Source organism: Callorhinus ursinus, unplaced genomic scaffold, assembly GCF_003265705.2.
Source record: "Callorhinus ursinus isolate GAN/ISIS: 27379988/994484 unplaced genomic scaffold, GSC_fseal_2.0 scaffold8, whole genome shotgun sequence".
Classification (NCBI taxonomy): Eukaryota; Metazoa; Chordata; class Mammalia; order Carnivora; family Otariidae; genus Callorhinus; species Callorhinus ursinus.
In genome coordinates this window covers 71,816,784-71,829,893 of record NW_027397070.1, presented here as the reverse complement: position 1 = coordinate 71,829,893, position 13,110 = coordinate 71,816,784, and the positions used below count along the sequence as shown (strand labels likewise).

The 13,110-nt window shown below is 43.7% G+C and overlaps 1 protein-coding gene across 3 annotated transcripts in view; it reads right to left on the bottom strand.

The window, feature by feature from the left end:
* TDRD9 (tudor domain containing 9) overlaps window positions 1–13,110 on the bottom strand; it is a 114,889-nt gene that overhangs the window by 73,325 nt on the left and 28,454 nt on the right. For 2 of the 3 annotated variants that reach the window (XM_025869259.2, XM_073895949.1), the window contains exons 3-7: window positions 12,283–12,380; window positions 10,026–10,247; window positions 9,032–9,154; window positions 4,796–4,876; window positions 2,154–2,318 (exon numbers count right to left, since the gene is read on the bottom strand). In XM_025869259.2, the coding sequence (XP_025725044.1) occupies window positions 2,154–2,318; window positions 4,796–4,876; window positions 9,032–9,154; window positions 10,026–10,247; window positions 12,283–12,380 (689 nt within the window). The remainder of the gene's footprint in view (window positions 1–2,153; window positions 2,319–4,795; window positions 4,877–9,031; window positions 9,155–10,025; window positions 10,248–12,282; window positions 12,381–13,110) is intronic. The other variant, XM_073895947.1, reaches the window with a different exon arrangement.

Sequence of the window (13,110 nt, the reverse complement as noted above, 5' to 3'; positions counted from 1 at the left end):
CACAGAGCCCCAAGTATACTCTTGAGAAAAACATCAGAAAAATTCTAATAGTGGGGCATCCTACAAATACCTGACCAGTACTCCTAAAAACTGCAAGGTCCTCAAAAATAAGAAACATCTGAGAAACTGTCAGCCCAGAGGAGCCTAAGGAGACATGACAACTCAAAGCAATGTGGGATCCTAGGACAGAAAAAGGAAATTAGGGAAAAACCAATAAAATCTAAATAAATACAAGTTTAGTTATAGTACTATAACAGTTTCTTCGTTCTGACATTTTTAAATGCTACAAACTGAATGTGAACTACAGAATCTAGAAGACAGATATGGAGATGTTCATTATAAAATTCTTTTAACTCTCGGTTTTCTTAAACACATCATTTAAAAAGCTGGAAAAACAAGATGTGCTACATTTTAATGGCCATCACTGGCCTCCCTCTGACACAATTAAATTTGACAAAATGTGTCTTCTTACGTTAGGTGGAACCTAGTCAGTTAACTCACTGTAGTCACAACTACTGTTTATGTTCACATCACAAACGTTTGTAATAAAAGTCAAACTCCCATACAGAGCAATTTGGCCCCATCCATCAAAATTACAAATGCATAAACCATCTGACCAGCAATTCCACTTCCAGGAACTTCATTTCTAGGAAGGCCTCACCTACACCAGGGTCTTCAACGGGGGCAGCTTACTCCCCAGGGATTGTCTGGAAACATTTTTGGCTGTCACGATGGGGGCCCTACTTGCATCCAGTGGGTCAAAGCCAGAAATGCTATTCAATGTCCTACAATGAATGCACAGGGCGGCCCCCACCACACAGACCTGGCCCAAAATGTCAACACTGCTACTAAGACTGGGAGAGCCTGGCCTCTAAGACACACACTGTCACATGTGCAGAGCTGTTCTCCCGCAACACTGTTTTTATAAGAGAAGCCCAGAGGGGTGCCTGGGTGGCTCAGTCGGTTGAGGGGTGGGCTCTTGGTTTCAGCTCAGGTCGTGCGTGATCTCAGGGTCCTGGGATGTAGCCCCACATCCAGCTCAGCCCTCAGAGAGGAGTCTGCTCCCTCTCCCTCTGCCCCTCCCCCCTCTAAATAAATCAATCAATAAATCTTGGGGGGAAAAAAAGAAGCCCAGAAACACTGGAGATTGAGACACAGAATGGCATATGCACTTGAAAGAACAGAATATAGCTCTACAAAGAGAATGAAGAAACTATGTACTGACGAGAAAAGACATGAAAAGGTAAATGAGAACGCAAGGTGCACGCGGAAGGAGCACCGCCCTTCCTGCAAAGGGGAGACAGTAGGTTTGCATTTGCCCCACACACATACCAATTTATGCAACGCTTCCTAAGAAATCCTTAACAGTGGTTTCCTCTCGTTGGCAGGGAAGCTGGGCAGAGGGTAGGAGTAGGAAGGAGATAGTTTACACCTGCTCATACTTTTTGATGTTCAAACCCTGTGAATGTATTACCCATGTGAAAATAATTTGGATTCAACTACAGCTGTTCATAAGAATACATTATCACGGTTCTGCACCACAATACATCCCTCCTCCGGTCTGGAGCAGTAAAGTTTATATTAAAAGAAGCAGTTCAGGGGCGCCTGGGTGGCTAAGTCAGTTAAGCATCTGCCTTCGGCTCAGGTCAGGGTCCCAGGGTCCTGGGATCAAGCCTCACATCATCAGGGTCCCTGCTCAGCGGGAAGCCTGCCTCTCCCTCTCCCTCTGCAGCTCCCCCCTCCACTCATGTTGTCTCTCTTGTTCACTCTGATGTCTCTCTCAAATAAATAATCTTTAAAAAAAATAAAAGAAGCTGTTTAATCAAAATAAAATTTGAAATAAGATTACCTCCCACCCGCAACTGAATCCACAATTCTGTAGATGACCAGAATCTGACATTTTTCATCAACAAAGTATAAAGCCAGTCCAATAATTTTCACCAGAATATACAATGTGAGTGTTTATACACTCACAGTTTACAACAAACACGGGAGGTTCCTTCCACTTATTCTTCTCCAGTCCCTACCCCCCACCATCTCCCAGCTTGGACTTCAAGCTCTGCTACAGTCTTAACAACTGCAGCTGATGAATGCAGGCTTACTCAAACAAAAAAGTACATTCACCATAAAAGAAACAATGCATTCCAACATACCCTGCCATGATGAATGTGCCCCAAATCATCAAGATAATACTCTTCAATTGAATGGGGCTTTCCTTCCACTTCAAAAACATAAGCAGGGTTCATCTTGTTCTGAACAGGAACAGCAAAATAATCTGCAAACTCTTTACAATTGATGGTGGCCGACATGAGGATTACCTACAGAATAAGAGAAACCGTTAAAACAAAAAAAATAGTCATAATAATAACTGAAATGAAATACTGTTAAAATGCCAAGCTTGTCTTCTGCTTTAATAATTTTCAAAGTTTTAGTAGAATACACTGATTTAATCCCTACTGTAATACTAATTATTGCAGTTTGAAGAATGCTCGGAGATACCACCTTTTATTATTTACTATCTTAAATAATTTTGTCAAGTGAGAAACTACATGTCCGATAAAGCTAAATTATAACCATTTATCTAAAATGAAACTCTGTAACAGAAAACAAAACAGAGTAAGTTACTAGATAAGGTGTTACAGAAAGTAAGGGAGTAGAGCAGCCCTGGTGAACATGGAGTCGGAAGACCTTGGTTCTAAGCCAAAAGGAACCAGTCCAGATCTGAGCGGGACACAGAGGATTGGGGACCCACCTCAGGTGTTGGTTTTGCCAGAAACCCAATATGAGAGGACACCTTTAAGAGACTCAGCTGTGAAAACGGGGGCAGCACCCACAGCACACCAGATGTGCCCTAGATAAGGTAGCAGCTCAACGAAGAATGTCCACCATCCACCAGCCTCAGAAATGCTCACCAGGGGTAAACACAACTCTCTGCTGGCTGCTGACTACCCACTGCATCCTGGCGAGCAGGATCTATGGTGTGTGCACCAGAGCAGAAAAGTAACAACTTTATACAGGCATTATCTGCAGTTAGTGGGCATACAAAATATGTCGATTCTATCCTTCGACATCAGATCCAAAGGGTATTTTAAAAGCATATTAACCAGAATTCACTTTAAGATGAGATGCCTGATGTTGGAAGGAAGGCTCGGAGAAGCCACTTGGATGTAAGAACGGCCCCCAAGGGGCAGAACCAGTCACAGCAGATGATCTCTACATGGTCTTCCAAAGGACAGTGGGGCTAAATGACATGCAGGGCCTTTGTTCTGTTGAGGCAGCGTGCGGTCATCAGGCGAAATCAGACTGCTCAGGGCAACCAAGATTCCACACTGCCACCAGCCTCGCCTCCAAAGAGACAACGTGGCAGCCCGAGAAACCTGCTTATCCAGGGTGAGACTGGGCTGAGCGTGGTCAGCCAGCAGGGGCAGCGGAGTCAGCAGCTGCGGGGATGGCACAGAGCCAGGAACCTCTACGGGTCTGTGTGGCAGAAAGGAAGACCTTCAGGCCCATCTGCCCACACTCCTGAATCGAAGTCTCTGGCAGCAGCTCTCTTTTTAAAAAGTAATAAAGAAAGAATTTTTGAGCATTTCAAAAAACTCAGTACAATGCCATCTAGAACCTGACTTCTAATTTCTTGGCCCAGAAAATATTCTGCTTCATAAGTTTCTTAATAAATTAAGAAAATACTGAAACTAACTAATGGTTTCCTCCAATTTATATGCTAGGTGTCAAATTCCTGACCACCATCACCAGCGGTGTGGCCGACTTTTTAAAACCCACTAGTACTCTCAGTTCTCCTTCCCACTGAAAACTTAAAAAACGTAATTAAGTCAATATCTAACTAAAAGTAGAAAAGTCTTAAAATGACAACCCAGAAAGGCCCCAATTTGTTGAACAATCTTTAATGTCATCTTTTAAGAGTTCAAAAAAGGAATAAAACAGCCAAATTCCTGCATTCTTTTTACAATCACCTCGAGCAGTAAGACAACCGTGTGCAAATGTCAGGTTCCATTCATTTAGCGCCCACCAGGTGAGAGGCTGACAGCCCCATCTTGGGGGCGGGGCAAGGAGAAGAAATGCTTCCATAAGCAAATAAATAGACAACACACTGGAAGACAAGACGCTTTATGTTTAGAAAGCAACCTGCTTTCCAACAGCAATAAACCCTGTCACAGCCCTTTACACGGTGATACCTCACGGCAACCGTGGCTGCCCTTCAAAAAGCTGTCCCCACAGGCAGGGATGGCCTATGTCCAGAATGCATAATTATTATCACCCCTCGTTACTTTGGTCTGGTTCACACCTTGCTCCTTTTAGTTCACATCAGATGCAAACAATGCTCACATCCCCACGGACTTTCAGTTAACCCAAAACAGAAGTCTCTATAACAGCTACCCACATAACCACTCTCGAGCTTCCATGTGCTCTGGTGCTGTTTTTAAAACAGAGATTGCAGATGTATTATTCACATACCTTCAAATTGTGGTAATTTTTCAACCAAAAGCAGTGCATTCAACCAATACCCAGCATTGCATTAGAGTCAACTATTATTACATCATTATCTGCCTGGAGAAAATTTTAGAATTTAATGCAACATAATAACCAAAAAGTATTCCATACTCCGATCCTAAGAAAATGCCCCTGAGCTAGCTTCCTAGCAAAATGTGGAGAAGTATGAGTGACACATTTTTTAAGAGTCACTGCTTTCAGCTGTTTCTGTAAAAATAAAGAAAAATAAAACTAAATAATAAACCTTAACCCTAAATATTTCTGTTACTCATGAAATCAAATTTACCTTCACAAAACGTGAATTTGTTCTTAAAAGTTTGCGGACCACCAACAGCAGGAAATCCATTTCTTCAGTTCGCTCATGTACCTACAAAATAAAAAAGCGGGGCACCCCACATATCAAGCAACACACACGACTGCCCAGCGAACAGAGGGAAGTGGTTTTAATGGTGCACCCAGGAGACTGGGGACAAATCTGCTCTCTCTCTCTGCTAAAGGCACTTCCTTGGGACCGGTATCACTCCCAGGGAAGAGGAAGCCAGGAACACTGGCCCACAAACGAGAGGGCACAGAAGAGGCATGTCACTGCCCGCACCCCCCACCCCTGTGCTTCTCTTTGGGGCCCTACTGGTATTTGGGCAGAGTAATGTTGAGCATCCTTGGGCCTGCCCCTTCAATGCCAATCATGTCCCCGGGTCACTATAACAACCAAAATCACCCCCAGCCATCCCCAGGAGAGAAAACAACCGGACCAGCCTCCCCATGCTATCCCTGGCCAGCCACACACCTCTGCCTCAGTCTCACGTTACACTTATTTTAGCAAGTAAGTACAGGGTGAAAGCTGTGGCTGGGCAGCAGCGTACCCCATCCATGATGTGCAGAGCTGTGTTCCCAAGGGTGGGCTAGGGTGGGCTCTGAACAGTTAGATCAGTCAAAAACAGGGAAAGCAGACCCAGGTCAGGAGCTGAGGACACCAGAGCGAGCTGCAGGAGCACTTGGAAAATGGTGTGAAGGGGGTCACCCCTGGATGGTTCACTCCAAGTTCTACCACTCAGGGAGAGCACCTACTTCCCCCCTCCTCAGGTGGGAGCCCTTCAAACAGAGCCCACCCAAGGTCCCACAGCTCCCTCAGCCTCCTCCTACTCTGCCAGCCCCAGAACCAGCCAACAGCAAAGGGTTGGGTCATGTGGGGCTGTTTTTCCACAAGAACCCGCTACTCGGTCACTTAGCCAGGATACCTCATTGCATCAGGGCACAGGAAGATTCTATTCTGGGACATTTCGCTGCCAAAGTGGAGAGATTAGCTACAGAGTCTGAAAGAGGGAGCTCTCTTCCCCTCGGAGTAAAAGGCCCAATCATTTATTCCACAGCCACGTCTGTTCCAGGTCCTACCCCTTCCTCACACCCTACGAAAGGGGAGATGGGGAAGGGAGGACAGAGAAAAGAAACCAAACACAAAAACAAAAAAACAGCAGCTGGAAAGTATCTAATGTTCACGTCCACGGCTGGAAATCCTAGAAACACCATTATAAATCTAATTCTTATGTTGTCCTATCATCAGACTCCAGAACACCTCCTCAACACAAACATTGTCTCTTCCTTGAGAAGGAAAAATACTCTCATCAGTGAAGAGCCCCCAAGTGCCATCTCCTCAGCTTTCAGCTCGACTTCCACACTCTGACTCTAACGACCCGGCTTCTCCCTGGGCTCTCGAAGCCACCCTGCCTCCTCTCCCGCTCTGAGGACCCCACTCTCCCCAGGACGCCCACAGCCCTCTCCCTGCCACTGGCCTTCTCCACAGCACATAAACACACATACCTCAGCAGGTGTCTGTCTCCCCAGGAGACTGGCTGAAAGGAGAAACCACCATTTACCTGTCTTTATCACCTCGGCACCTGATGAGGCAGGTACCGGAAAAAAGCTTCTTGAATGAATGGCTTACCCGAAACTAGTTTATTGTTTTTCAAGAGCTGAGAAGTTAAAAACATTATCATCCCATTTTCAACTGCCTGGCCATCTTCAATCTTTGCTCTTAGATTTGCTTTGAAATTCAATCATCCCACACAATTGGAACAACACTGTTTATAAACCTAAAATTTCAAGTATAATCCAATCCAACGTTTGCTGAAGCAAATACTTAGCATGCCTACTCGGAGCTGGGGATACAGCAGAGCCAGAAGCTGTTGTTAACAGAGTGACAAGACAGGTCTTTGCTAGCAACAGTCCCCTGCAGAGCAGGCTCTTGCTGAGAGCAGCCAACTCTTGTTCAGCTATGATGGCACGGCTCCATGTAAGAATGAAGTGAGTAACACAGGTGGATGGGTGTGTCCTCATCCCCCAGGTGTGTGCACAAGAAGCCCACTCAGACAGAAAGGCAGTGGATACACAGGAAACACACTAGGATGCCAGCTGCAGAGCTCGAGAGTAAACTGCCCAGGGCAAACCCCGCAACACCATTTGCTGTGGGGAGCCCGTAGCGAAAGGCTCAATAAGCGATTAACTACTGTGAACCTGGCAATGCCGCCTTTGAGTACACTGCCCATGAAATTTGCATTTCCTCCCTATCTAATCCAAAGACACTCAAAAATGCCAAAAATCATAAACATCCTGAACCATGGTGATTGACATAATAAAACAAACAAACAAACATTTATCAGGGCATTTCTGCAAAGTAACCTTAGTTTCTTGCACTATTTTGCTAAGATCTTAGGAATTATATCATATGTATAACAACAACATAAAACCTTTAAAGATACAGAACTCAGAGTACTTGAATGTTTGTAAAGTATTTTTAATGAGTTTTAATATTTTAATATTGTACTGATTTTAAGTAAGAAAACTGTTCTTGTATTAGACAGTGGTGTACAATATTACTTCATGGGATAATGTTTAATTAAAATATACTGATTTATGTATTTGTTTATTAGCTTTGTCCCTAAAGCGGAGAGAACTGCTGCATAATTTTATGAAAAATGTAAACGAGGGTTTTGGCATCATTAATAAAGTTAAATTAGAGTAAGTTAAAAAAAAAAAAGAAAGAAAAATCCTGAACCATACTGCACATTACACTATTCTGCAAAGAACAAGAGATCGTTTTCCTACTTTCTACTCTCCCAAACAGTCCCTAGTAATTTAAAACCATGTTTAGGGGTGCCTGGGTGGCTCAGTCGGTTAAAGCACCTGCCTTCGGTTCAGGTCCCAATCCTGAGGTCCTGGGATCCAGCCCCGCACTACCTCCCTGCTCAGCAGGGAGTCTGCTTCTCCCTCTCCCTCTGCCCCTTCCCCACACTCGTGCGTGTGCATGCTCTCTCTCTTCTCTCAAATAAATAAAATCTTTAATAAAAATAAAAATTATAAAACCATGTTTAACTGTACACAAGCTAGCAAATGCACTCACTCAGTTCTACCTGAAGTATGTGTGATATTAATGATCACACACTTAAGAGAGTAGAGAGACCTGACCCTCCACGGCCACCCAGATGGCTTCATTTCAGCCTCTGTCTTCAGCTCCATCTCCAACCTTCACAAATCTCTCTCTTTGCTGAAGTTTCTTAAGGCATAAATACTGGGGTTTAAAACTCAAGAATGTGGGGTAGAAGTATTTCCAAAACTCCTGGGAAAATTGTCTGAATACAACATCCTCCCACTTCAAAAAACTCCTGTTTAAAATATAAACAAAATCAGGGGCGCCTGGGTGGCTCAGTTGGTTAAGCGACTGCCTTCGGTTCAGGTCATGATCCTGGAGTCCCGGGATCGAATCCCACAGGGATCCCGCTTCTCCCTCTGACCCTCTTCCCTCTCGTGCTCTCTCTCATTCTCTCTCTCTCAAATAAATAAATAAAATCTTTAAAAAAAAATTTAAAAAATAAAATATAAACAAAATCAATTAAATATTCCATCCTGAGCAAAACCCAGAAAGCTAAGACTGGCGCAAAGACAGACTCTCGAGTTTTTTTCCGAAAGGAGACTATATCAGTATCTTATATTTACTGATTTTGTTAAAAGACACTATTATTCTTGTTATAGTAGACAGAAAGTATCTGTGATGCACACAAAATACCTACATACCAATGTCTGATGGGGCTAACACTCTAAACCAGGGGTCGGCAGACTGTCCCTGCAAAAGGCAGACAGTGAGGATGTCCAGCTCTGCAAACACGGCGCCTGATGCAGCCACAATTCTCTTCTGCCACAGTGCAGCCACACTCATAAACAAGCAAGCAAACCTGTGTTCAAATAAAACTTTATTTACAAAGACAGGTGCCAAATTTGGCCTGAGAGCTGTAGTCTGCCAACCCTACCCTAAACAAGGAATGCGGTCATAGTCGCCAACCTCCAAGCCTGCATTTTAGAACTAAGAGCAAAACAGAAAATCAACATTCATGAACAGAATAAGGCAGATATAGACCCACAGTACTTTTTGATACTTTACAAGAAGGGAACATTTACAGTAATTTGCAGGGTTCTCTTCTAAAATAAGCACATGAACATCAGAGCAGAGCTATGTAAAAGAAGTACTTACTTCATCAATGAAGACATGGGTGAATTCCATCAAACTCTTAGCACTAACAATTTTCTGAAGCAAGACCCCTGTTGTCATATAAATTAACTTGGTGTCTTCTGTTGCTATTTTCTCTAACCCTACCTAAAAGTAGAGAAGGAAAAGAGAAAGGAGAAAACTTTCAGGTTTAAATGGTTTGCATTTAACTACCAAAAAAGGCTATGTCCATTTATTATTGGAGATAAGTAAGAAAGGGAATAAAAAATACAGAACTTAAAACTATTGCTCTTGGCGTGCCTGGGTGGCTCAGGTGGCTGAGCATCTGACTCTTAATCCCAGCTCAGGTCTTGATCTCAGGGTCATGAGTTCAAGCCCCACGTTGGGCTCCATGAGCGGTGTGGAGCCTACTTAAAAATAAAAACGAAAACTGTTGTCAAGTTGATTTTTTTCTTCTCTTTTTCGGGGGGGGTAAACTATGGCTTATCTAGTCATGTCTCATCTGTACCATTTTTACATAAAGACAACAGTGTACAAAGACCTCTACATACAAAGAAAAATTACAAAAGCCATGAGTCTGAGAATTCTCACTTCTTTCCTGTTCAACTGAGAAACTGAAGTTATTACCAAGAAATTCAGTTTCACTATTTTCGGGGACACCTGGGTGGCTCGGCTGAGAGTCCCACTCTTGATTTTGGCTTGGGTCATGATCTTCAGGGTGCTGAAATCAAGCCACATATCCGGCTTCACGCTCAGCACAGAGTCCACTTATCCCTCTCCCTCTACTCTTCCCCCTACGCGTGCGAGGGCTACCTTTCTCTCTTTGGAATGAATAGATAAAATCTTTAAAAGAAATTGGCTAAGAAATTCAGTTTCACTATTTTTTTTTAAATTACACCACAGTTCTGCTCTGTAAGGAGTTGGTTTCATTTCCAATCCAGAAGAAAACGACCACATCCTATCATCACCTCACATGGAATAAAAACGTCACAAGGAGGGAGACGGCTCTCAATCTCACCTGATAGCCCACCAGACCACCCAACGTCCAGGCTCGCTCTTTGCTGATCCATCTGGCAATACTGCTGGCCCCTATCTTCCGGGGCTGAGTCACAACAATGTTGCAATAGGCAGAGCGCTGACTATAATGATCCAGGATATACTGTGGGAGCTGAGTACTTTTACCACTACCCGTGGCACCATGTATAATCACCACAGAATTACTTTCTATCAGAGAAATAACCTAGAATTAAAAAAAAAATTCTTTTGAAATTGCCACAAAATTAACAATGACATACAGTATTACCTATAAGCCAAAAACTTTATCTTAGTAGGATGTTCAGAGTTTATCTTCCTTTCATCTTTAAAAGTTACCTAACCATCTAAGTATCACAATAGAGAGAAAGAAGGCTACAAATGGCTGCTACTCTGAAAAGCAATCCAACCGCTGAGCACAGGAACTGCTAACAGCCACAGAAAGCCAAGCCCGGGCAGCCCAGCGCTCCAGGCCTCCACATCTCCACCCAAAAACGTGGAACACCTGGGGCGCCCGGGTGGCTCAGTCGGATGAGCGGCTGCCTTCGGCTCAGGTCCCCACGTCGGGCTCCCTGCTCAGTGGGAAGCCTGCTTCTCCCTCTCCCTCTGCCTCTCCCCAGCTTGTGTTCCTGCTCTCTCTCTCAAATAAATAAAATCTTTTAAAAAAAAAAAATGAAAACACTCAAGGATTTCTATAGTTCTTGTTAAGTCTAAAGATTATTTTAAAATTTTGTAATGAATCTTACACAATTCTCCTGAAAAACAGGAAAGTACTATTGCTATTACCCTCAGGTGGTTTTAAATTTTCCTTTTTTTTTTTTTAAAGATTTTATTTATTTTTGAGAGAGCGAGCGCACATAAGCGTGAGCACAAGCCGAGGGGAGGGACAGAGGCAGAAGCATACTCCCCGCTGAGCCGGCAGCCCAATTCGGGACTCTATCCCAGGACCTGAGCCAAAGGCAGACACTTAACCAACTGAGCCACCCAAGCCCTGGTTTTAAAATTTCATTTGAAATTCTGCAGATGCATTTTCAAACAATTAATTTCCACTGTATCACTTACAGACTGTATGGAGCATTTTTAAAAACTCCAACCTAATTCCTATCCACCACTCCCTGACTCCACCCTAAATTTATCTAAGCTCTTATCTCTCTGGCAATTGCTATGGTCGGGGAATACAAATTATGAGTATAGCCCTCTAAAAATTAATAAAGAATATATACTCCACAAAAGTTTATGGCTCACTAAAACAAAACTTAAATTTGGAACATTTATGGTTTAGTTTTATCTGTAATTGATCCTTCCACTAGTATGTTAAATGTTTCAACATGCTCACGTCTGACCTGGTTTAAAAACGTGTAACTAGGGCGCCTGGGTGGCTCAGTTGGTTAAGCGACTGCCTTCGGCTCAGGTCATGATCCTGGAGTCCCAGGATCGAGTCCCGCATCGGGCTCCCTGCTCGGCAGGGAGTCTGCTTCTCCCTCTGACCCTATCCACTCTGATGTGCTCTCTCTCTTTCTCTCTCTCTCAAATAAATAAATAAAATCTTAAAAAAAAAAAAAAAAACGTGTAACTAGGGGCACCTGGGTGGCTCGGTCGTTAAATGTCTGCCTTCGGCTCAGGTCATCATCCCGGGGTCCTGGGATCGAGCCCCGCATCGGGCTCCCTGCTTGGCGGGAAGCCTGCTTCTCCCTCTCCCACTCCCCCTGCTTGTGTTCCCCCTCTGGCTGTGTCTCTCTCTGTCAAATAAATAAATATAATCTTATAAAAATAAATGAATAAAAGTAAAATAAAATAAAAGTGTAACTAATTAAAAGCGTAATCAGCCTGCTGCAATATCTGGCCCAGCATTGTTTAAAAAAATGATATACCAATGACTGACCAAATCAATTAATAGGTCAGTAGAACGTTAGAGAGAACTGTGGCCAGGGGACATTATTAATTTACAAAAAGACTTGGCAGTGAGTTTTTTCCAAGCAGCAGCGCTCCTGGGCCCAGCAGCGGTGTTTCCCTCCAGCTACCTCAGAGGAGGGAAGGCTGAACAAATCAAAGTGCAGCCCAAAGGAAGACCATAACACGGTTGTTATGAGGCCCGGGCACATGCTGCTCTGGCCACCTCCGAGTCTGGCACAAGCCAGGTGTGCTGGCCTGGCACCTCATCACTTTCACACCGTAAACCAAAAAGCTGGGCCTCAGACGTTTATTCAAACAGCAGAATTATATTATGACAAAAATAATTTTACCTCTTCCTTACATCGATTTATAGGCAAATCAGGATATTTATAATTAGTCTCTGGGATGCATGTCACATTGCTTAATTTAGCCGAAGACGGCCTTGGACCTGTATTCAGACAAACAAATACAATTAAGTATCTGAAAAAGGAGAAGGTAAACAACCCAACATTATATACGACATATACATGCACACACACACAAATGTAAAAGTACATTCTACAGGCTAACAATGCAGCAGGGTAACCAGTAAATTCCCTCAGTACCCACTATTAATCATTTACACAAGCTGAGCAGACTTACACCTCCATCACAGCCATCAGCGTGGTAGGCTTAGCACCACCTCCTAAGATGAAATACCTACAAAGCACAGTACCTAGCACCTGAAAATGGTACCACGAAAATTAGTAAAGGACACCTCATTTAGAATGGCCTCAGGAGGCCATTGTGATGGCCTGTAATGACTGAGCGCTGCTCCTGCCCGCCCCCCTCACTGACCACTGCAGACCCAACAGGAAGAAACGCCCCTTGCTCATGGACACTATGTTACCTTCCCAGCAGGAGGAAGGGAGGTTTCCTCTGCCCCGGCAACAGCCCAGCCAATGGGAGACGGTCACGGTCCAGTTATACTTTGAGCTCAGTTTACTCCCAACAACAACCCCACTCCCCGCCCCCCAAAAAAGAGTCTCCTCTGCTTTGTTCTCAGGTTTTTCTCTACCTTGCTTGTCGTGGATTGAAATTCTGTTATTCCCAGATAAATCTCTCTTTTGCTGGTAAAATAACTGGCAGTTTAATTTTTTAAGGTTAACAGTACTAAAATGGTTAGCTTAAAGAACAAA